Source organism: Nannobrachium achirus (assembly GCF_963921795.1).
Source record: "Nannobrachium achirus genome assembly, chromosome: 9".
Taxonomy (NCBI): Eukaryota; Metazoa; Chordata; class Actinopteri; order Myctophiformes; family Myctophidae; genus Nannobrachium; species Nannobrachium achirus.
The window spans coordinates 65,912,058-65,936,211 of NC_137818.1; the positions used below are offsets into that span (position 1 = coordinate 65,912,058).

Here is a 24,154-nt window from a genome sequence, read left to right on the forward strand (position 1 = left end):
AACATAGCCAATCAGGAGGCAGCAAAATGATTACGGTCAACATAGCCAATCAGGAAGCAGCATTCTCGGTGACGTCACCATTATATAGAGTAAGTCTGATTCTGATTGGTGTAGTTGAGTTCTATAGGGGAGTGGTGACGTTCTGGCTATCCAGGCAATAAATATGCAACCACACTTGCAATTTCCAATTGCATCTTTTCTAGTTGTGGGCTCGTCTGAAAGACCAGTATGTTATACCAGTAAGACTCCCTAATCGGGAGATAAGCGACCGTCAGGTCGCAACATGAATTTAGGCCAAAATGTGCAGAAGCAGTGTCCAAAAATGTGTTTGAAAGAATCGGCCTGACGGTGGCGCTATATGGGAGAGATCCATGTTGATGAGATTAGTGTAGACATACTGTGTACAGATTTGTGTGATTTTAGGGCAAAATCTGTAGGAGCAGTGTCCAAAAATGTGTTTGAAAAAATCGGCCTGATGGTGGCACTATATTGGACAGATCCCTGTTGATGACATGAGTGCAGACATACTGTGTAGCGATTTGCGTGATTTTAGGGCAAAATCTGTAGAGCAGTGTCCAAAAATGTGTTTTGCAAGAATCGGCCTCATGGTGGCGCTAGAAGAGGGCCATGTGTGAATTGAATTGGGTGGAGGTTGTGGTTTGGCAGGCAAGGAGTGTGTGTGCAAAATTTGGCATGGATCGGGGCAACGGTTGCAGAGATATGAGCAGGGCAAAAGTGTGACGTGACGTTACGTGACAGACTGACGGACTGACTGACTGACAGACAGGCGGTGGGGGTTTTGATAGTAAGTGCGACCTGACGGTCGCAACCAAAACTTAATAGGTCAAGTTTATTCTCCTCAAAAATGACAGACAGTACAAAGGCAGGGCTTTTAGCCAATGAGGGAGCAGCATGCCCACACAGTTTTGTAGGAACAGTATTTCTAGTTTGGTTTACCTTTAGCCTTGGATGAAGACTATCATGTATTTTATCTAGTCAGACTTTATGAATTATGCCTTTCTTGTTCCAAGGCAATTTGTTTACATACAGTACACTGTGAAATGCATGGTAGGCCTACAACATTCATTGGGAGCTTGTTTTTGTTTGTTGAAAATAATGTTTCCTGTAGGCTATGACCTACATTTTTGGTAGGCTACTTCTAGTTCTACGGGGAACCCCGGAACAGTGTAGGCCTACTGTGTTTCGACCCGAACAAGATAGAGGGAAGGACTGGGACCGTTTCCGTCCTTCTCTCTCATCCGGGTTGAAACACAACATAAAAACAACAACACAACACGGTCGAACTGAGGTCCGTGAAGTGAGCAGAAAGAACGATTCCGGTCTGGGACCAGGCAGAAATAAGCCAGGCTCCAGCCTTCAAAATAAAAGTGCATTAAATAATGTATTTTTAAAAGACACACGTATTTAAAAAAAAAAGTGTATGATGTATGTCTCTATACTAGTTGTACTTCTAATTGTCTTAACACCTTTTCCATTCCATTCCATTCCAATTCAATTCATTCTACTGTAATCCCATAAAAGAGCTATCATAAACTAGAGCAGGGGTTTATCTGTTTAGGTTGGTTTATTTTGGCAGGACAGATGCAATGTATGGTAGGCTACTATATTATTAATGTAATTAATGAAAATAGTAAAAGTCACAGAATTCAAAATATACTTGAGTAACAGTAGAAAAGTATTGGCTTTAAATTTAAAATCTACTTAATCTATATTTTTAACGTCCATATTATGGCAAATTTATCCGTTTTTCAAAGTTTTTTCAATGGCTTTAGGGGTACTCTTATTCTGAAGAGATCGGCGCCGGAAGCCTTATTTCTGCTAACACTTTTTCTGCTCATTTCACATAGGCTCAGTGCCTCAGTCTCATGGTCAGTCTCCAGAAAGCAGCAGCACTACTACCAGCATCATGGCTGCATCTTCTGTCAGTTTATCTAAACTCCAGTCCCTGAACGGACTGTTTGCCATTTATAAGAAACCAGGAGCCACTTCTGCAGACGTGTTGAACACATTAAAACAGACCTTACTGAAAGGTGAGCCCTCTAGCAAACTCTCTCTCACTCTCTATGTATTTGAAGTGCTGCACGCTGACTTTTAGGCTACTCGCGGCTGAGTTGCCAACTGAACTACATTTCCCAGTGGTCTGTGCGCGAAAAACTGCTGTGAGCTTGTACATCGCCTATAATTATTTGTTGAGTGATTTTCGGCTATTTTCGCCCCCTTAATAGAACGCCAGGGTTGTTTCTGCTAGTTAATAGCTAAACTTTGAACTACATTACCCGGTAGGCAGCGTGTACTTGGTCAAGTAGCCACTAAAGAGAAGTGGGCATGAGAACTGTTTAGGCAATTAAAATTAAGTGGGCACTAGATAACTGGAAGTGGGCACTAGATAAATGTTGTTGAAATCAAGTTGGCACTAGATAGGCCTACATGTTATTAAAATAAAGTGGGCACTATACAGTTGTTAAAATGAAGTGGACAGTAGCTAACTATTATGGAATTGGTTGATTGATTGAAGACGTTATTAGAAGTTTAAATTGCATAGGAAAGGGTACAGTTTCATGATGGTACAGTTAACTGGTACAAGGTCAACTAAAAGGACATCCTACTAGTAAGACTTGGCTAATTTGCACAGGAAATCACTTAGTATCTCATAACATTGAATGACAGACGGATAGAACACAGTACTATGCAGTAGATATAGACAGAAAAAAGGGAAAATAAGATAACAGTGCAAAAAATATATACAGTAGATAATTACAAAGAAGGGTCAGGGGGAGGGTAAGGCTGGGCTAGGTTTGTTTTTACCAGTTACGAAGTGCCGGAGTGAAGTGGGCATTAGATAACTGTTATTAAAGTGAAGTGTGGGCGCTAGCTAACTGTTATTAAAGTTATATGTAGGCCGAAATTAGTTTTCTCAGAAGGGTGGCTGGTATCTCCCTTAGGCTGCACTCAGACAGTCCAGCACTAAGTTATTTCAAAGTTCTGTGCGTGTCAAAGTCTCTTCCAAAAAAATAATACATTTCCCACAATGCTTTGCGGAAGTGGGCGGTTCCGCTTGAGGAGGAAGCAGAAATGGTATTTGGCCATGTAGTTCTTTTGGAGTTGTCATCGGGTGAAGGCAGAGTACCTGCTGCTTTTTGGTGACACGTAAAATGGATTTACAAGCTCACAGCGTGCCACCATGTGACACGTTGTGAGCTTGTAGATCTGCTATTTAAAAAAGTTACTTTAGTCAATTGAAGTACATTCTAATGCCAACACTAATACTTTTACTCAATACATTTTGAATTCCAGGCTTTTACTTGTACATGTTTCAGTATTGGTACTTTTATTTAAGCAATTAATTTGAGTATTTTTTTCCACCACTGTATAAAGCTTTTATTATTATTATTATTATTATGAATAGCACATTCAATCAATTGCATCTGTGTAGGCATCACTGTCACTATGTTAGACATGTAAACAGGGCTCCAGGGTGCGAGCTATTAGGTCGCATATGCGAGTTAATTTCATTAAGTGCGAGTTAAAATTTAAACAGGTCGCAAAGGTGCGACTTGAAGGAGGATGAGTAAAAAAAAAAGAAACCTCCTCGAACGAGGATCTCTTCTCTCTCTCGCTCCCTACCTCTCTCTCCCTGCCCCAGCCTGCCTCCAAAGAGCCTACTTGCTGCCCCTCCCCTCCTTCTCTCCCTCTCTCACTCACACAGACGCGGAGAGTGAGAGATGCACCCCACACAGACACACACTCAAAGCTACGCTAGCGTTGGTGGTCTCCTCACGTGATGGAGTAACACAGACAGATTCTATTGCTCTCCGTGGATAGATCTCATTCTCACCTACCTTTCTTTATATAACCTTGCTTTTTCTGTTGTCATCTCAAACTGGATAATTTATAATCCATGGGGCTGTGATTAGCAATCGCTCGTGATTGTTTTCAACCGTAGGTTACATCAAACCTACTGTTACTGTGCGCACTGGAGTTGAAAACAGCTTGTTAAATTCCTCAGTGCCCAAAATGCGCATTTTCACTTCATGGACAATTAGCTGAAATGGACGACACCTGTAACTCTTCTGTCTTTAGCGTAGCGTGTGTGTGTGTGTGTGTGTGTGTGTGTGTGTGTGTGTGTGTGTGTGTGTGTGTGTGTGTGTGTGTGTGTGTGTGTGTGTGTGTGTGTGTGTGTGTGTGTGTGTGTGTGTGTGTGTGTGTGTGTGTGTGTGTGTGTCCAAGTGAACGTTTTTTGTTGATACTGTATCAAGCAACCTACTTCCCAGTATCTCCTCTTGAAACTGACTTGTACTTCACTCCAAAACCATAAGGACAATTTTATTTTTCTATCCTGAATGGCAGCAGGCCTATTATGGCATATAGTCTACGTAGTGCAATCATGCAGCTGAAAGTCAAAGTTCTAGGTATTATATTGCCTTTGTTAGCCTAGATATTTGTTATTTTTCTTCTTGAATTAATGTTAGTTTGAAAATATTAACTTGAAGCAAAAATACATTAAAACTACATTTTTTTTTACTTATCATGAGCATCATCAAGATTATATTGAATATCGAAGGCTTTCCTAATATCACACAGCCTTAATGCTGACCTATTTTGTCAACTACTACTGCTGCTCATGCAGAGAAACCTAAAGTTCAGATTAAAATATTTTGCAACTATCAAGTTTAGGTCATTGTCAATCTTTACATCAATGCAAACCTATGGTATGGAAATTAACACAACTATCATCAGCATGATAAGGCTTTTGACTAATTGATTGATTGATTGATTGATTGACTGAACATTTGATTAGATAAATATGGAGAACAGAGAGTGTGCGTAAGGCGAAGTTAGGGCGGAGTATTGCTCCAGATGACGTATTCAATACAATAGAAATGTAGTACAGTGCAAGTACAGTTAAACACCCTGCCTAAAAGGAACATCCCAAATAAGTCCCTTTACTGTCTTTTTTACGTTGGAAGTCCTAGGTATTAAGGCTATGTATTAATACCACGCTATAAAAAGAAAAAGATGGTGCTACCTAATTTCTGGTGGTGCTACCTAATGAAAAGTTAGGTGGCACCAGTGCTACCAGTGAAAAAGTTAGTCTGGAGCCCTGCATGTAAAGATATATTTGTAATATTCATTGTTATTGTCGAATGTTTACTGTGACACACACTTAACTTTAATTTATTTATAATATTATTTTTCGTTCTGAAATGGAGGTTTCATGTCACTGCAGTGCAGACACAGGCTCTGCTGCTGTGGAGTACACAGACTACAAGTGAACACAGATGTGTGGGATTGCATCATGGCCTTTCTCTCCTATTGGTTGGCAGTTGAACCCTGCCCTTCTGTCTCATCAAGTGCAGCTTGTCTGACCCTACTGCTTGCCTACAACTCTCTGTGCTTGTGCTTAAGCAAGTTGGATGGTGTTTGAACACCACAGGACTTGCATCAGACTTCAAACCATGTGACTTCCATCCGGAATGAATTGTGCTGTCTCTGCCCCCCGACTCCCCCACAGAACTCTGAAAGAACTGTGTGCTTGACTGTCTGTAGGAAGCCTCAGAGATAGGGTAAGAAGTTCAATCACCCAAGAGAGACTCGGAGTAGAACTGCTGCTCCTTCACTTGGAAAGGAGTCAGCTTAGGTGGTTCGGGCATCTAGTACGGATGCCCCCCGAGCGCCTTCCCGATGCATGTCCCACTGGGAGGAGACCCTGTTAGTGGGAGAAATATGTGAAAAAGTTGTTCACTTCCGGCAGAAAGCGTGAAAATTTGCACCTAGGGGTATTTTTGTGCGCTGAATTCAAAAATTGACGGTCCCAAGCACTTTTCTCAAATTAACTTTTCTCTCATTCACTTACCATAGGGTTAGGGTTAGGAAAAAATGACCGCCCAAAAATCTTCTATATGTAGCATGTGAGGGGTCTATCTAGGGGGTTTTCATGATTCTGAATCCATTCCAAGCATTTGTTTTGCACAAAAAACATTCCTTGGGCAAGAAATGGACCCCACAAACTATGGTTTAGTGATGAGTCATCACTTTTCAAAGTTTTGTTGTGTCCATTTCTCGGAAAGGAATGTTTTTCGTGCAAAACAAATGCTTGCAATGGATTCAGAATCCCGAAAAACACCTAGTTTGACCCCTCACATGCTACTTGAAGAAGATTTTTTGGGGGGTCTTTTTTCCCTAGTATGGTAAGTGAATGAGAGCCACCAGATCCCATGGGAAAAGTGCTTGGGACCGTCAATTTTTGGATTCAGCGCACAAAAATACCCTTAGGTGCAAATTTTCACGCTTTCTGCCGGAAGTGAACACATTTGCCTTTTTTTGTTACATATTTCTCCCACTATGTGGCAGACCAAAGACCAGATAGAAGGATTATATCTCCAACTGGCTTGGGAACGCCTCGGTATACTCCCAGACGGAGTGGAGGAAGTTGCTCAGGATAAGGAAATCTGGAAGTCTCAGTTGGAACTGTTACCCCCGTGACCCGATTCTGGATAAGCGGTTGAAGATGGATGGATGGATGGATGGAAGGATGTAGGCCTGCTGCCTATTTGTCAAATATGTTCAGATGGGGTCAAAATGCTTTGGGTGTCCTTTACTTGTTTGAGAACCACTGGTTTAAACAACTTCAAGAAGCAAGCCCAAATAAGCAACTAGACTTTAAAATAAGCCCCTCAAGAATTTTACAATTACCAATATTTACAAGCGACATTACAGAAAATAAAAAGAGACCAAAGTCGCTTATAAAAAGCAGGCTCAAGTGGCAACAATGAGAGAGGCACATATTGTAACATTACTCCTTACCCCCCAACATTCTGATTGGACTAACTAATATTATTTGTTTTTTTTATTTCTTTTGTGTAGAGGCGGGTATGAAAAATCCTAATCCACGAAAGAGAAAAAAACAAGACTTGAAAATGGGCCACGGTGGGACCCTGGACAGTGCTGCCTCTGGTGTACTAGGTAAAATCAGTGGTGGGAAAGTAACCACATACTTTTTTATCAAGGTGACACCTGTGATTGGTAGAAAATAAGTGAACTACTCCTGTAATTAAAGGTTAATATAATTAAATCAATATATTTGAACGCTATAAATGTAAATAATGTAAAGTACTTGAAAATCTCTAAGTGCTAGAAAAAGGTGTGTGTGTGTGTGTGTGTGTGTGTGTGTGTGTGTGTGTGTGTGTGTGTGTGTGTGTGTGTGTGTGTGTGTGTGTGTGTGTGTGTGTGTGTGTGTGTGTGTGTGTGTGTGTGTTGTGTGTGTGTGTGTGTGAGTGAGTGCAGACTGTTTCTTGAAACAAAGTAAATAAAATCTAATAAAAAGGCTTCTAAATTGCAGGTGAAATAAAAATGGAGTTCACTTGTCTTTTTATTTTTGCAGTTGTTGGCATCGGCAGTGGCACGAAGATGCTCAGTAAGATGCTGGCCGGTTCAAAGGTGAGTCTTGCATGAGGCGTTTGTTCATGGTGTCAAAGGTTCCATAGCATCACTGTTGGGTGAAAACTAGCTCTGGTCCATAGCGTTAGTGGAGTTCTCCCTAATGCTATGTTCCTCTACCTCCCGAATCCTTGGTAAATCCGGAAAGACCAGTCGTCTGGTCCGAAAATAACAAAAACTGTTTCACCCCTCACCAAATCAAAGGTATCATTGGACAGTTGAAAGCTTACTCTACTTAGTGGACGTGGTCTGAGCCCCCCACCACGCAATTAAAATACATTTCTAGGGCTAAATGAAAAATATTACACCGGATGGAGACACTGTTCCTGGTTGAAGTCTGTTTTTACAAAAAACAGCGCTTCCAACGTCGCAGAGTTGAATAAAACCCAATGAGACAATGCTCTGTGTAATTCGGTCCTCTGACCTGCGCGGCAGTAGTGAGTTGGGACCCTGATGGTGACGACAAATAGTGAAAAACTAGAAGAAATGGAGTCCCCATCCAGTAGATTATTTTTCATTTTCATTTTTCATCTACTCTACTCTACTCCCTGTGTTACAAAAACATGTTTGCACATGCAGTGTTCAATCCTGGTAGAGACACTAATATTAATATGAGATATGATCAATTAAACGTGCCACAATATAAAACCATTCCCATTGCCTAATACACTTACAATGGCATCCTCCTCCTGTGTCCTTCCCGTGTTCCATGAACATCATTGCTGAATTATATGGCCTTTGTTTTTTAATATTGTGATAAGTGTAATTGATCATGTTCATGAAAATGTGAAAGTGTGTCTCTTACCAGGTGATTAAATCAGTCAGATAACCATGGCATTGATCCGACCAGTCCTATAAGGACAATAATTAATCCCGATGCTACTGCAGATAGTTTTTTGCCCATTTGCAGTAAGGAATCAATGTAATTAAGTGGTTTATAATCAGACTCGGATTATCCCCCGTGCATGCGTCAAAGTTTCACAATAAGCACCCGTGGGTCCCCCTCTTCCCTCTAGTCTATGCTACAAAACCTGTTTACATTATGTCTTTAACCTGGTAGAGACACAATTACAATATGATCAATTAAACTTACTATAATATCAAAAAACAACAGTCGTTAAGTTGTCAATGATGTTTATAGAACACGTCGTAGTAAATTCAAGTAGGATAGAGACCTGATCTTTGAATATATGGCAGGATCGACGCCAGTTTAAAAGTATTTTCTGCAGGTTTGAAACTAGGATAGGATTGTGTTGTGTTGCGTCGTGTCAGTGTGTAAATCCTTGCATGATAACAAGCTGTTAATGGCTGTAGACAACTGGAATTCATTTAATGTGCTCTATAACCATCATTGATTAATTATGCTTTTCGTTTTTTGATATGATAAGTTTAATTTATCATATAGAAAATGTAACAGTGTCTAATACCAGACGGATAGTCTAGATAACCCATGGTCTTTGATGATGCGACCAGTCCTTAATTATATCAGACAATATTTAATCCCAAAGCTGTTTAATTTTAAATGCATCATTTTTTGTCCATTGGCAACCAAGGAATCAATGTAAGACATTGCAATTATTTAAAACATCGCTATACTATTAAAAAAAATCAGATTTGAAAAACACGGAAAACCCCATTCTACTAATGGGGGTTGGTGTTATGTTTTCCCCCACGCTCGACTCCGCCCCCAAGCTATGACGCGCTGATGACAGAACGCCGTGTTGGTGTATTAGCAGGTTGGTTCCTTGCATGGTTTCCTCTGCTGTTTGTGTACGACTGTAAGGCACATGTTAAAGTTATACCATGTAACTTTTTTTATAAAACAAATCTTAAAATTGTCCTAACTGTTAAATCGCTAAAGTTTTAGAACACCCGCTCCGTGAATTTCATCCCCTAAAGCCTTCTGTAAATATGTTTTCTATGATTCTGACCGGGGACCGGATTTCGTGGCAAAATTACGTCATCATACACTACCGGCCAATCACAGCGAGGGTTACACACTGCCGGCCAATCACAGCACATCTTGCTGACTTCTCAGGAAGTAGCTTGCCTCAACATAACAGTATAACAGCATATACTCGGGTGAAGGAGTCCGTTTCTCCGGAATGCCTGAACGCACAGGAACCAGGGACCCCTCTAAAGATAGATCTCGGCGAGCTGCAGGCGGACGCGGTGGTGAGAGGCCCGGTCCGCGGCGAAAAACGGCCGAAAGACGCGGACGCGACCGCGGTTTGCTATACAGCTCTGACCACTAGTTGAGCAACTTACACAGTATAGCTTTAAAGTGCTTTGCATAAAGGCACTATAATGTCATGTACCATTTCTAACAACAGACACACTTTAGTCAACTGGCAATCTGACAATTTTAGACCTCAGTGTATAGGAGAGATAAGACCGAGGCCCATCACAGTCACGGACAACTATTATTTCACTTTGCAAATACTTTGTCTGCATGATGATGCACTTTGCACAGTGATTCACAAACTGTGGGGGGTCCCTGCATTATTTTGGGTGGTCCCCAGATGATTATCTTAATGTGCAACATTGTTTTCTTCTGTCAATCGAAGGACTAATACCAAATTGTCAAATATTACATAAGAAATAGGCAAACATTGTGAAAATGGATGATTGCAGTACGAGGCGCTGTGAGCTCGTAGATCTGCTGTTTTCACTATTTATCTGTGGAACGAGTCAAAGTTTAAGGAGTTACGGCCTGAGAAGTTTGGGAACACTTTGAACCTGCTTAATGCATGATCCATCGGGTTTAAATGATTTGTTCTTTCATTCCATTAAATAATATATTGGTGGTTGTTGTTTTATTTATGTATTTATTCTTGCAGAAATACTCTGTCACAGCAGAACTGGGGAAAGCGACAGACACCCTGGATAACACTGGCCAAGTCACTCTGGAGAAGGAATTTGGTAATTGTTCCAACATGTCAAAAATAGTAAACAAGATGAAATAAAACAAGATAAATCATGTTATTATGACATATGACTTATATATACACACACACACACACACACACACACACACACACACACACACACACACACACACACACACACACACTTTGTTCACCCAAACCCTGTTTTTATGATTCAAACTTCAGCAGGGATTTTAAAACGGACCTTTGCCATTTTTAATTTAATTAAAACCATTGAACATATTACCTTTAACCAAGCTGCAATTTTTTATAAATCCTATGGGGGGCGACATTGCATAGTCTATCATAGGAATGCCCACCTCGTGGTGTGTGTGTGTGTGTGTGTGTGTGTGTGTGTGTGTGTGTGTGTGTGTGTGTGTGTGTGTGTGTGTGTGTGTGTGTGTGTGTGTGTGTGTGTGTGTGTGTGTGTGTGTGTGTGTGTGTGTGTGTGTGTGTGTGTGTGTGTGTGTGTGTGTGTGTGTGTGTGTGTAATTTGCTTTCATAAATTAATCTTGTTGAGCTAATGTACAAATTGACAGCCTAGTATTACAAATGGAACCAAATGGACTTGTAAGGGTCAATTTAGACCCCCATAAAGTAATCTAGAGAGTCCTCAAAATCCACTTTGAGAACCACTGTTCTACAGGGTCACACAAAGGTATCAGTCTCAGACATAGCGGATCAACAAGGCCGAAATGCAACACATTTTGAGCTTGTAGATCTGCCATTTTTATTTGTTGCTACTTTTGAGGTTTCCACCCGACAGCAACTACATATTTGATTGTTGCCCCGCAGATCACGTCACCAGAGGAGACCTGGAAGAAAAATTGAAATCGTTCACCGGTGACATCATGCAAGTGCCACCGCTGTAAGCCAGAAAAGTGACTGTTCATGACTGTGTCGAATGTATACACCCGTCTGACAAAACATGTTAACCCATTAAGACCTGGAATCATTTTATACTTTAGCCACTGACAAATAGCAGATATACAAGCTCACAGCTTGTAGATCTGTTTTTAAATAATTGTGAAGATGTGTGAAAATCTTTGAATATATATTTTTGTGAAACTCAAATCTGTGCTTCTGCTGGGTCCCTAGAACATATTTTGAGATGGGGGTCAACGGCCAAATACATATAATTTTGGGGGTCCTTGACACGAAAAGGTTTGAGAACCACTGACATCGAAACGTGTTTTTCAAAAACCTTAGAATGATTTAGAAGACATTTATAGAATTAGGTACAGATTTGCATACATTTTCACAATCTTTGTAAAATAGCAGATCTACAACTCACTGTCAAATGCTATTTCTTTATATAGTTAAAGCATGACATTATGGTTGAAGTAATAATGCGTTCCAGTTAAGACCTGAGCCTGATTCTATGAAAGTCTTCTAAATCCTAACACTTTTCTGAAAAACATATTGCTATATCCGTGGTTTTCAAACTTTGTCATGTCAAGGACCCCCACCATTTTATGTATTAGGCTGCCGACCCACATCTCTAAATATGTTGTTCCAGGGACCCCCAGAAGCAAGGATAATAGCAAAGTGCTTGTATATCTGCTGTTTTTGAATAGCCAAAGTACCTATAAAATGATAGTTAAAGTGATCAATGTCTAAAAACATTTTTTTTTTTTTTGCTACAGTATATCAAACTGTCATATATGTATTTGGCTGTGGACCCTGATGGGGTTTAGATTAATTCCCATATTTGTAATTCCTTTAGAAAGTTATCCTTTCACAGAAGACTCAGCTTCTACCCACAGAGTAAAATCACAGTTAGTCAGAGTCCAAGAAAGAGGCAGCACACCAAATAAGTCTGTTTGAAATAATTGTATTAACAGGATAGTTCAGAGTTCAACGTACAGTACAGCAATTCACCCATAGTGCCTTCTGCCTATACAAAACATAATTTCACAGATATATGGAGTTACATAATACATTAGTCACATTATGATTGGACAATTAAACATAAGAAGGGATATCAGATGTTTTCGTGTCTAGGGCCCAGGATCCAGAAGGACATATGCCAATGTGTTATCCAGTGTCCTGGGCATTATGACCTTATTGAGATATCATTTGTCTGGTCAACATCCTTTGTACAGACCTGGAGTGGAGCATATCTCATCACGTGGATTAGTTATTAGATCAAAACAAAGTAACCTTGACACTTTTTAAACTGAAAGTGGTGTCTAACATTAAAATGTAATTTTATATTGATATCAATCAATCCTTATCTAACAGACCCCATCTCAAAATATGTTGTTCCAGGGACCCCCAGAAGCAAAGAGTTTAGTTTTAAAAAGTAACTTTAAAACAAAATATATTCAAAGCTTTGAACACATCTTCAGACATCTTTCAAAAAATGGCAGATCTACAAGCGTATAGCGTTCCACACTATGAGCGTGTAGATCTGCTGTGACGATATGGTACTGTAATATAGTGGTAGTGATATGGCATGAACATTTGTCGTCTTATGATTTTAGTAATAGTTAATTGCAACCGCCAGGTCGCAGTTACTATGAAAAGCTCCACCGGCTGTCTGTCTGTCTGTCTGTCTGTCTGTCAGTCAGTCTGTCCGTCACGTCACACTTTTGCCCCAACTCTTATCTCCGCCACCGTTGGCCCTATCAATGCCAAACTTTGCACACACACTCCTTGGATGGCAAATCACAGCCTCCACCCCTGATTTTTCACATGGCCCTCTTCTAGCGCCACCATCAGGCTGATTTAGGAAAAACACATTTTTGGACACTGCTCCTACAGATTTTGGCCTAAAATCATGCAAAGCGGTACACAGAATCTCTAAAGTCATGTCATCAACATGCATCTGTCCCATTTCCCATATTCCCTCCTAATTGGCTACGACTGCCATCTAAAGTTTGTGTATGCGATGTGACGGTCGCTTATCTCCCAAATAGGGAGTCTTACTGGTACTAATAAATATTAATGCATGTAATTGTTTTTTTCCAGTTACTGTGCACTGAAAAAGGATGGCAAGCGGATGTCCGTCCTGCTGAAACAAGGACACAGCGTTGAGGCCAAACCAGCCAGACCGGTTACTGTTTACAACCTAACACTGAAGGACTTCAGCCCACCTCTGTTCACCCTGGGTTAGTTCACTGTTTTATGCTGCCTTCAAACCTGAATCTATTTCTGTGTTTTTAGGGCTGTCACAATCATGACAGCTGTCTAATCGCCATTATTTGACATAATCGCCATTATTTTTCATAATCGTCATAATCGTTTTGAAAAATGTTCATATATAATAAAAAAAAAAGTCAAAAATAGCAGATCTACAAGCTCACAACGTATCGCACACACACACACGAGGAAAAGGAAAATCGACTAGAAAATCGACTCATGCGACTCAAAAAGTATGAGTCGAAAAATTGTTTTTTTTTTATTATTTTTTTTATTTATGTTTTAATCGCTTGTTCAAAAACGTTATAAGCGTTAATGTTTTCCAAATGTGAGAGGACCGGTGTGTGTGTCTGTGTCGGAGACGAGTGCATGTCTGCATGCATGCATGCATCGCAGATTCGCATGCATGCGGTACTAGTCAAGTCCGTGGACTACTGTTTGAGAAAGACTGCTGGACTGGTCTGATGCACGCGTCATAGCAGTGCGCGCTGACTGGATGTGTTTTGTTTTAACGTCCTGCCTTTGCATGCATGCTTGACACGGAAGCTCGCTTGTTAATGGCAGCGTCGCCTCGTGTGCGGTGATTTTGTCAAGATTGACAATAAAACACAACACAAAATACACTACTCGTCTTTAATGCGACACACCCGTGGACGCGGTCGGGGAGGGAGAGCGAGGCAGACCAAAGCTCCACATTTGATACACTAGCCTGGGGTGCCAGCCAGTGCGCTCCCACTACATTCCATGGACTTTGTCACTCCGCTTCTAGTCTCTAGAGAACAGACTCCATGCTAATTATAATTAGGGCTTTGATGCAAGTTCTGATGGGTGCAGCTACAAGTTGTGTTGCTTAAAGTAATGCGCCGTTGTGCTCTCCTCTCAGCTGCTGCTTAGCGGGAAAAAAAGTGAAAAAAGATTTTCAGCCTCGCGAATAATGCGTCGATTAACATCCCTAGTTGCTCGTCAGATTTTTCCAGCTGTGGCGAAGGTACCGAGGCGTCTGTTTGACTTGTTTGCGACGCGTCCGGTTGCGCGTATTTGCATTGACTCTGTGTGTAATTGCGCCGCTTGAACTATCCAGATGTGAACGAACCATTAAGAGTTGGTCAAACGAGCAATAGAATGATCTACAAGCATCTTCAATAAAACCCTAACGTCTCGGATATGTCATAAAAGCTGTGGTTAACGCCCTTCTGATTTCTTAAATCCATATGCATTGTATTTGCTTCCAGATGTTGAATGTGGCGGTGGATTTTATGTGAGAAGCTTGGTGGACGACCTTGGAAAAGGTAAATGAGTACACTTATCAGCTTCAATTGTATAGCGTTCTAAATACAAATAAAATCATTTGCAATTTTTTTTCCTCTGTTCCAATTTCATTTGTTTACCCTGTAATCCTGGTATGAGATCTCTCTCCTGATTGGATGGAATTGGCATCCTGATCAGAAAATGTATTTTTTGTTGATGAAGAGACAGGGAGACCCCTGTTCTGTTACTGAACAAACACTCTACAGAGCAACCATTACTATGGGAATATGGAGGTGCTAAACTGTTTCCCCCTTCTTTCTCCCAGCTGTGTCCAGCTGTGCTCACGTCAAGGAGCTGATCCGGACCAAGCAGGGTCCGTTCACCCTGGAGGAGCACGCCCTGCACGAACCCCACTGGACCCTGGAGAAGATCCTTCAATGTCTCCGCCCCTGCTCTGAGGAACACACCACGCCCCCTGAAGGCTGATTCACACGCCCTGAAAGGACAACTTATTATTATTATTATTTTTTTTACAACAAGGGTTCATATTTTAGATTGTAAATCGAGAAAAGAAAAGATGAGTGTTAAAATGTTTTCATTTACTGCTTTCTATCATTTTAGCAGTTTTTAATGAATTTTGATTTCAGTGGGTGAGGGAATGCGTACAAGTGGCTAAATATGTATTTTTAGGCACAATAAGCTCATTCCCAAGATGCACTGCAATCTTTCATGGGCAGATGTGACTTATGGGGGCTAGTAGTGTTACTGTAAATAGTAATAAAGCCACTTGTACGCATGCCCCCAACCACTGAAATCTAAATCGTTAAAATGATAGAAAGCAGTAAATGAAAACATTTTAACACTCATCTTTTATTTTCTCTAATTACTATCTAAAATGAGTCCTTGTAAAAAAGTTATCCTTTAAACCTCCACATGCTGTTGAGCCTCAGGGGTCTGTACTAGTGACTTTTCTGTTTTCACTCCACATTGAATATCTCGAAAATAGCCGCAAGCTTGTCGGTCGGCTATTTTCTGCGTAGATTTTCCCAGAATGTGGATGGACGCTGGGGTCTAAGTTGTTCAAGGAGAACTTCAACTAATTCCACACAAATGACAAATCATCATCATAAGATGGCACCATTTTTGTCTGCAGTTCGTGCTAATGACATCCATGATAGGAAGACATCAAACTTGTTATATTACCTCGTATCTCTATATTTTTTTTAATGGCTTCTATTGCAGCTTGCAAAATGTCCATGAACAAAATGTCTGTAGTTTCTATTAGCTTAGAATCCACTCTGATGACGTCTCTGTTAGGCAGGTTTCTGAACTGTCCACGGCACACCATGAGACACAATGAATAGACAGAAATCGTGCCATCTTATGAGCGTTAGTGAGGATCTTGTACTCTCATGGCCAGACAACAATTTCACGATCTTCGAATGCTACATAAGAGTCTGGAACTACACCTTCCGAAATCTGAGACAGGAAGCTGAAGTGCCGTGCGGTGCCGTGCGGTAACCCCAACTGGATGTGGCGCGCTGGAAAAATAGAACAGCGGCATATCAGCGTGGCAGGCGGGGCGGCAGACCCGCGGCTGCGCGCCTGACGCCGCCGGTGTGGGTTAGTTCATTGAAAATAATGGGGACGTATGTTTTGACGCGCCGCGTCCGGTGTGTGTTCCCCTATACACAGTTTTTACTTTGTGTAATTCACATCAACTAATGTAAACTGCTGAGAACATCCACACATTAGACGTGAACCGTACGCAGAGATGAAGCCGTGAATTTGTATTCGAAATGAGGTTGAGTTTTTCACAGAGTAAAAGCATCAATGTGTACGAATGAGGCATCACCAAATGGAGGTTGAGTTTTTCACTGAGTAAAAGCATCAACGTGTACGAATGAGGCATCACCAAATTAAGTTTCACATGGACACATTTTGAAATTGTTTGTCACTGTCCTGGTGTGTAAGGACCCTTTTAGAATATGTTCAGGTTGGCTGTCCAAATGTGAATCCTGGTCTATCCAGATAGTAATCAGAGAGTTATTTCTTCATCAGCAGGTACTTAGTAGCAGTAAAGACTCATTCCGCTGCAATTAATAGAGCCTTATTAGAGCTGGATCTGCTGGCAAGAATTAAAGGGGCATTTTACTTTAAAACACTACCAGGGTCATTCCATGCACCCACACAGTTTTTAAGTTTCCTTATTCAAAGTTTAGATATTTGATGATCAGATGCTCCATATTATAGTGTTTTCTTTATTTAGTTAAGTAGAAATGAACTACATGAAAACCTATTAGAAGATATATCAGTCAAATTGAGTTTGAAGTTCAATGGACTTCTATAGAAGGGCGCATGTCAAATGAATATCATCTAAATATTGAATCAAGCGACTTAAAAACGTTCTGGGGTGAAACACAAAAGGCCAGAGTCAAAGTTCCAATGACCCCAGAAGTGTTTTACAGTCTGGTCACAAAGGCCTTGTTCAGACTGTAGGCAGATATTAACCCATTTAGGCCTAGAATTATTGAATGCTTTAGCTATTGAAAAATAGCAGATATACAAGCTCACAGCGCGGCACCGAGTGCCACGCTGAGAGCTTGTAGATCTGCTATATTTGAAAAATTGTGAAAATTAGAATTTTGACCCGATTCTCTTTTGAATCCTCCCAAGGCTTTTTGAAAGACACCTATGTTTCTATGTGAGCAATCTGGCCAGCCATCGTCAAAGAAAAGGTCCTTTTCACTTAACTGGAGCTCAGTTAGTCTGTTCTTGAGAGACTACTATGTCAGTGGTTCTCAAACCTTTTCATGTGAAGGACCCCCAAAATGATATGTATTTGGCCATGGACCCCAATCTCAAAATATCTAACCCCCCCCCCCCCCCCCCGAAGCAAAATCTGAGTTACAAATGTTCGCTTTGAAAACACATATATTCAAAGATTTTCACACATTTTCACGACTTTTTCAAAAATAGCAGATCTACAAGATCTGCTATTTTTCAATTGCTAAATCATTGAATAATTCTAGGCCTAAATTTAAGTTGTTTCTAGAATACATGAAGCACTGTACCAGAAATGGGGATACGTTTTGACGAGGGATGAACACAATTAATCATTATAATTTGTTAACATTGAAGGCAATAAAGCTTTACAATGTATTAATTTGGGTGGCTTAAAGTGAATGTAAGAGATATATTTAGGTTAAAATAAAGCTTTTTCTTAAGTTAAAACTCTATTACAGAGAGCGATCATTTGAGTGTTTGTTCAGTGACTGGGGATCTGGAGAAACTGTTAGTCAATGATTACTATCACAACATAGAGATTCAACCTTTTTACACAAAAGGCCTTTAGGTTTTAAACTAAAGAATACTTGTATTTTCTTTTGAGTAAAATAACATTGCAGCCCTTTTCAGAGGAAATGCAATGATTTAAGTTGTCCACCAGGTGGAGTGCTATGTTAAGAATGTCAAACAAGGCGTGGGCTGAAACTGTTTCTGTCCACATGCCAAACAAAGTGCTGCAATAAAGTGTTACTGCAACATGCCTTTCATGTATTGTTACAAACACTGTGTGTGTGTGTGTGTGTGTGTGTGTGTGTGTGTGTGTGTGTGTGTGTGTGTGTGTGTGTGTGTGTGTGTGTGTGTGTGTGTGTGTGTGTGTGTGTGTGTGTGTGTGTGTGTGTGTGTGTGTGCGTGCGCGCGCGCAATGAATCAAAATAACATTTTACATCCAAAACATTTAATTTATTAACAATGAATTGATTATTGAACAATGTCGCATGCAGACCTGGGCACATACATGATTTCAGTATATCAGTAATTACATTTTATAGAATACAATGCAAACATTTGAACCATTGACTGTAGGTAGATACATTTTGTCATCAATAAGACCAGTGGTTCTCAAAGTGCCATTAAAAATAGTTATAGGGGGAGTGGCAGACCTGCCAACCCGTACGCATTTTGCGTATTTAGCACGCATTTTAAGGCTCTGTACGCAGGTACGCTTTATCCAATGATCTCTACGCAATTTCGTGTCATGGGTGCGGTAAAACAATTAACCCAAAAAAAAGAGAGAGAGAAAAAAAACTTGCTGAGCGCTGGTGAGAGAATGCCTGCCCGCCCGCTCGCCCCTCCCCTCCCTGCTACAATCTCATTATCTATACTATAATTTTGCGAATGTCTGTCTGAGTGAGTGTCTGTCTGTATGAAACAGCGTTTCTCCTCGGTGGCTGGAGCAATTGATCTGAAATCGCATCACCATCAGCATATGAACACACCTGACATAACTGTGAAGCCCGTTTGTCACTTTCACAAATCGTATGCTGTATAATAGCATTTTTATGGTGTATCTATATCTATTTAGCCTACAGTACCTTTTGTGACCACACATGTTAAGGGAGGGGCGCTGTTGTTCAGGCCATGCACAATCACACACAAACCCACACACACACACACACACACACACGGGGGGGGGGGGGGGGGGGGGAGTGTGTGTGTGTGTGTGTGTGTGTGCAGGCGGGCGGGCGGGCGGGGGGGGGGGGGGGTTAGCCATTAAACGAAACGGGTATTTCTTACATTGATGCTCCTACATATTAGCATGCAAGCACCAGTTAAAGTTACTTTCCATCCCTCATATACTGTGTGCACAGTGCACATCCCATAATCCACACACTGCACATCATTTCGGAGCTCATATCTTTGAACGGGTAAGGGCTAGTCTCCTCAAATTGGATGCAGCTGCGACAGCTGATCAGCTGGAACACTGAACACCATGGGAGAAGACTTATCCACCGTCCGTCAAGCAAGTTCGCCCGTGTGTTCGCTGCGTGACTCCGGTCGTAGAAGCTTACATTGGGGATAAATAGCAGTGGTGTGATATGGATTTTAGAAGTGTGGGTCCTCTAAATTCATGACATGCGAGAACGCTGTTTTTATTGTCAAGAGTGTTTAGTGTATGCATATGAGGCGCGCGTGCGTGCAGCAAAATAAGCGTGGGCTCGCCGAGCCCACGGCATCTTACCCCTGGCTGTAAATAAGGCTTTAGAATCCAAAATGATGAAAACAAATGGGGGCGTATATATATTTTTGATGTGTTTCGAGCGGCCAACTCTGTTCCATAGTGTCAGAAGGAGAACTCCTTACGCTATGGACCAGAGCTGAGCAACTGAACTGCCTTGCAGCCTGAGAACATTATTTGGTAAAAAAGAAAGGGCCTTCATTGACACCTTGTGGGGGAAAGTGGTATAAGCGGTCTGTTTCTAATAAGCGATATTCTATTGAATACCCCTTAATTTCATGTGCACTTAAAGGAGCTATGGTCAACTTTCTTGAAAAACGGACCCTAAAATAAAAGTTTTGAAAATGTTTTATAAAAAAGATTAAGCTTCATATGTGTTTCTATCATCAATCAACATTTCTGGTGTGAGATTTCTTAAATCTAACTCTAAAGGTCCCACCCATAAAGGTGAAAAAAAAATAATAATAATGCGATGTGCGGGGAAAACCTCAAAATTCGCGGCGCGGGTCCTGCGGGCGCTGCGGATCCTGCGGGCGGCGCGCGGGCGCTTGTAGTACTCAAAAAAATTTCCCAAGGTTGGCAGGTCTGGGAGTGGGACTGAGTTACTAAGGTGGAGGGGCCTTAAGTATTGTATGCTATAACTATTGAACAATAGCAGATATACAAGCTCTGCTTGTAGATCTGCTATTTTTGAAGTCATGAAAATGTGTGCAAATCTTTGAATATATGTATTTTTTTTAAGCGAACATTTGTAACTCAAATTTTGCTTCTGTGGGGTCCCTGGAACTAAATATTAAGAATGGCCAAATTCATATCATTTTGGGGGTCCTTCACATGAAAAAGTTTGAGCACCACTGACATAGAAACATAGTTGTTTAAAAAAAACCTTAGGATTTGAAATATTCAAAGACTTGCACAAATTTTCACGATTTTTCAAAAATAGCATATCTACAAGCTCACAGCGTGGCACTCGGTGCCGTGCTGTGAGCTTGTATATCTGCTATTTGTCAATAGTTAAAGCACAAAAAAATGCATAATGCGTTCCCAGTCTAAATGGATTAAACCCCACCCCCCTATGAAGAACATTCATGGGGGGCCCGCAGTGAACCTTTGTACCCAGGGCCCAGAATTTGGTGCGACACCCCTGGGCGTGGAGAGTGATATTGCACAAATGCACGTATTCCTAAAGGCTGGAGCAGCTGTCAGCAGGGAGTGTTGGGTGGGAGGAGTAGTCCTCCCGGTGGGGGCTCCTCACTGGCTGGTGAGTCAGTAGTATACAACAGCAGTGACGACACAGAAATGTGTGTGGGGTGGAATTAATTGGCATAAGGACAACATTTGGGAGAAAAAGTGGTTAAAAATAATTGGCTAAAAAATGTTTATGATCAGGTAGTTTAATGATCAGCTTTTGGCAAGTTTAAAGGCAACTGAACCTTGCTCAGGCTCAGATAAGGTTCTTGGAACCTAATTTGGGTCCCACTCAGGAGGGGGTGATAGCATGAGCTCTTACATGTTGTTACAGGCTTTTCATGAGTGGTTGTTGTTATAATGGAATCATAAACAAAAACCATCAGAGGAAGATGAAGGGAAGAGGAAGAGGGCAAAGACTCTGCTTCGCTATTTTTCTCAGAAGGTCTAGGAGACACCTTGCAGAAACCCAGGAGATTTAACCAGAGTGGAGTTATAACCTGTCCTATAACATCCCCCTAGAACATCCGCTCCTAACAACAATAAGAGGCACTGCGCTAAAGTTAAATTCAGGGTGTTCAAGTTTGGGTCCATTCACTTACTATACAGGAAAAAAATACCCCCCAAATAATCTTCTTTAACAGTTTTACTGCCAGATGTTTTATTTATTTATTGGGTCTGGTGCCAGCAAAAAGCGGCTTACCTTTGCGACGTTATAGTAGATAGATAGACGTTTTTTATTTTATTTTTATTTTTTTATTTGAGGGCGGCCTCATGCAAGAATTAATGTGAATTCTGGCCCTGCATGGTTGCCATCCATTGAGACCAGTCACTCGCTACAGAGCCACAGAGCCAGAGAAATCAACAAGGAAGTGAATTGGTCTCCGTTGATGTTAACTCATAATGGATTTTTGAGACCATCATTGCGGGAGATGTGTTTACTGTACACAGCGGCGCGACCCCTCATCAGCTTACGGACATCAACAAGGTAAAAGAACGAGCGGCCGTATTGGCTTTGAGCAGCGTAGAGAATTGGGGCGAACGGGAACGTCCGTAGCGGTATAAGAGTTAAGTAGCATGTGAGGGGTCTAACTAGGGGTTTTTCATGATTCTGAATCCATTGCAAGCATTTGTTTTGCACAAAAAACATTCTTTGGGTTAAAACGGACACCACAAAACTATGGTTTAGTGATGAGTCATCACTTTTCTGGGGTCAGCTTAGTTTTGTGGTGTCCGTTTTTAACCAGAGGAATGTTTTTCGTATAGTAAGTGAATGGACCCAAACTTGAACCCCTGAATTCACCTTGATCCACTAAATATATAATTCACAACTTTCAATATGTTATTTGGATGACCCTAATGATCATAAAAAACCTTGAACCATTACTATTGCAATTTCTTTTGGGTCAAACCTTAGATTGACTAGCCTATTAGGGCGCGTCCTAATAGGCTCATTGGACGACTGCTGCGACCTACGGCTCTTCCTTCAGCGACCAAACCGATGACGTATAGACATCCGCCGGGGTAATGGGAGTGTCAACATGGAGCTGGTCAGATGGACGTGTAGTTCTTTTACTAGTGCGATTTGCAGAAGGACAGATCAAGAATTTAGTACACCACCTGAAACTAAGCCCCATTTCCTTTGTAAATGATCTCCTATTTCACTTTGATTATTTATTTTCCCCTTGTTTTTATGACTGCTTTGTTTATTTTCTCCCCTTTTGTTAATGACAATTCTCTATGCAAAGTACTGTGTTCTATCCGTCTGTCTTTCAATGTTATATGAGATACATAAGTGGTTCTTGTATAGGCTAAATAAGACAAAAAGCTTACTAGGATCTCCTTTTAGTTGACCTTGTACCGCAGTGATTTGTACTGTCATAAAACTGTACCTTTTCCTATGCAAACTAATACATTCTTCAATCAATAAAAAGGAATGTACACTGCTCGACATGAAATCATATACACGTGTAATTTAAAATATGGATTCCACATTGTCCAGCAATATGAAAACAAATATGAACCCCATATTCTGGGGGGGAAATAAGCCAAAATATAGCCGATCTACAAGCTCACAACGTGTCGCATTGCAACAAGTTGTGAGCTTGTAGATTGTCTATTTTTGGTAAAGATTGTGTGTTTTTAGTAATAATTAAAGCAGTCAAAGAAATGTGGTTCCGTTTTTACTGAGAATGAAGGGTTTAAATAATAATTTAGTGAATTACATCAATAATTATGAATGACAGAATCATATAGCTTAGTTATTTATGGCAATAAAATACAGACGTTTTGTTTTTTGTAGCCCATGTTTGTGTAACTGGAGAGTAACTTTAACTGGAGATTTTTAATAAAACATTCTGAAATTCTTTATTATATGCTCACATGAGCTATTCAGATGGGAGAACAGTTTCAGTCTGGCGATTCAACAACAATAAGGATGTTTACATTTATTGAAACACTTGTGCATGTCTTGACTCCCTCTGCTGTATTTCCCTCTGTGTTTGGAGAGCTGGATGAATGAAAGAAGACTACAAGTTTCGTCCGGCTTCACAGGACGTTCTGTCCCATTGGTTTAGTGCGTATCTCTACCGGGTGAGAGTACAGCAGTGCTGAACCATGAACCCGGGGAGGACGTGATGTCACGGAGCCTGTGGGCTCTTCGAGCGCAGATGAAAGGAGTCTTCCGGTCTATTCATTTAACATTGAAGTGGATGGGAGCTGCGACTTTTTCTACGCATGTGTGGACGCACCCTTAATGGCATGACCAGTGTGTGGAAACCCTTCGTCTCCCCCGACACATTAAGATAAATGTATTTCCTGTGACTGTGGAGTCTGTTCTCCTTCAGTTCCGAATGCTGACTCAAGCTCCACAGATATCCCTGGATGGGTGCTACACCAGAATGCTATGCGTGGATGGAAGAAGGCAGTCAGAATGAGAGTAGCCGGTCATTGCCTTTGACACTGAGAACTAACCAACATGTGACCAACAGACAGCCATGAATCAAAAGCACGTCTCACTTTTACCTATGTGGATGTGCTGATTAAAGATGCTGGTGTGGAAAGCACACAACGATCTGCCCAGATGTATGGAGGAACTGGAAATGGGCAGACGCGGAGAGATCACAGGACGTCACGGGTTTAACCCTTCGTTGTCCAAAAGTGTCTA

At 41.1% G+C, this 24,154-nt stretch overlaps 1 protein-coding gene across 1 annotated transcript; it reads left to right on the forward strand.

Moving 5' to 3' along the window:
• Positions 1–1,927: 1,927 nt before the first annotated feature.
• LOC308291075 (pseudouridylate synthase TRUB1-like) lies at positions 1,928–15,263 on the forward strand (the record flags this gene model as incomplete). The annotated part of the gene is made up of 8 exons (XM_080732989.1): positions 1,928–2,051; positions 6,886–6,984; positions 7,403–7,458; positions 10,299–10,380; positions 11,181–11,253; positions 13,359–13,498; positions 14,762–14,818; positions 15,103–15,263. 8 exons carry the CDS (start codon positions 1,928–1,930, stop codon positions 15,261–15,263), a joined length of 792 nt encoding a protein of 263 aa, XP_080589115.1.
• Between the last annotated feature and the right edge of the window lie 8,891 nt (positions 15,264–24,154).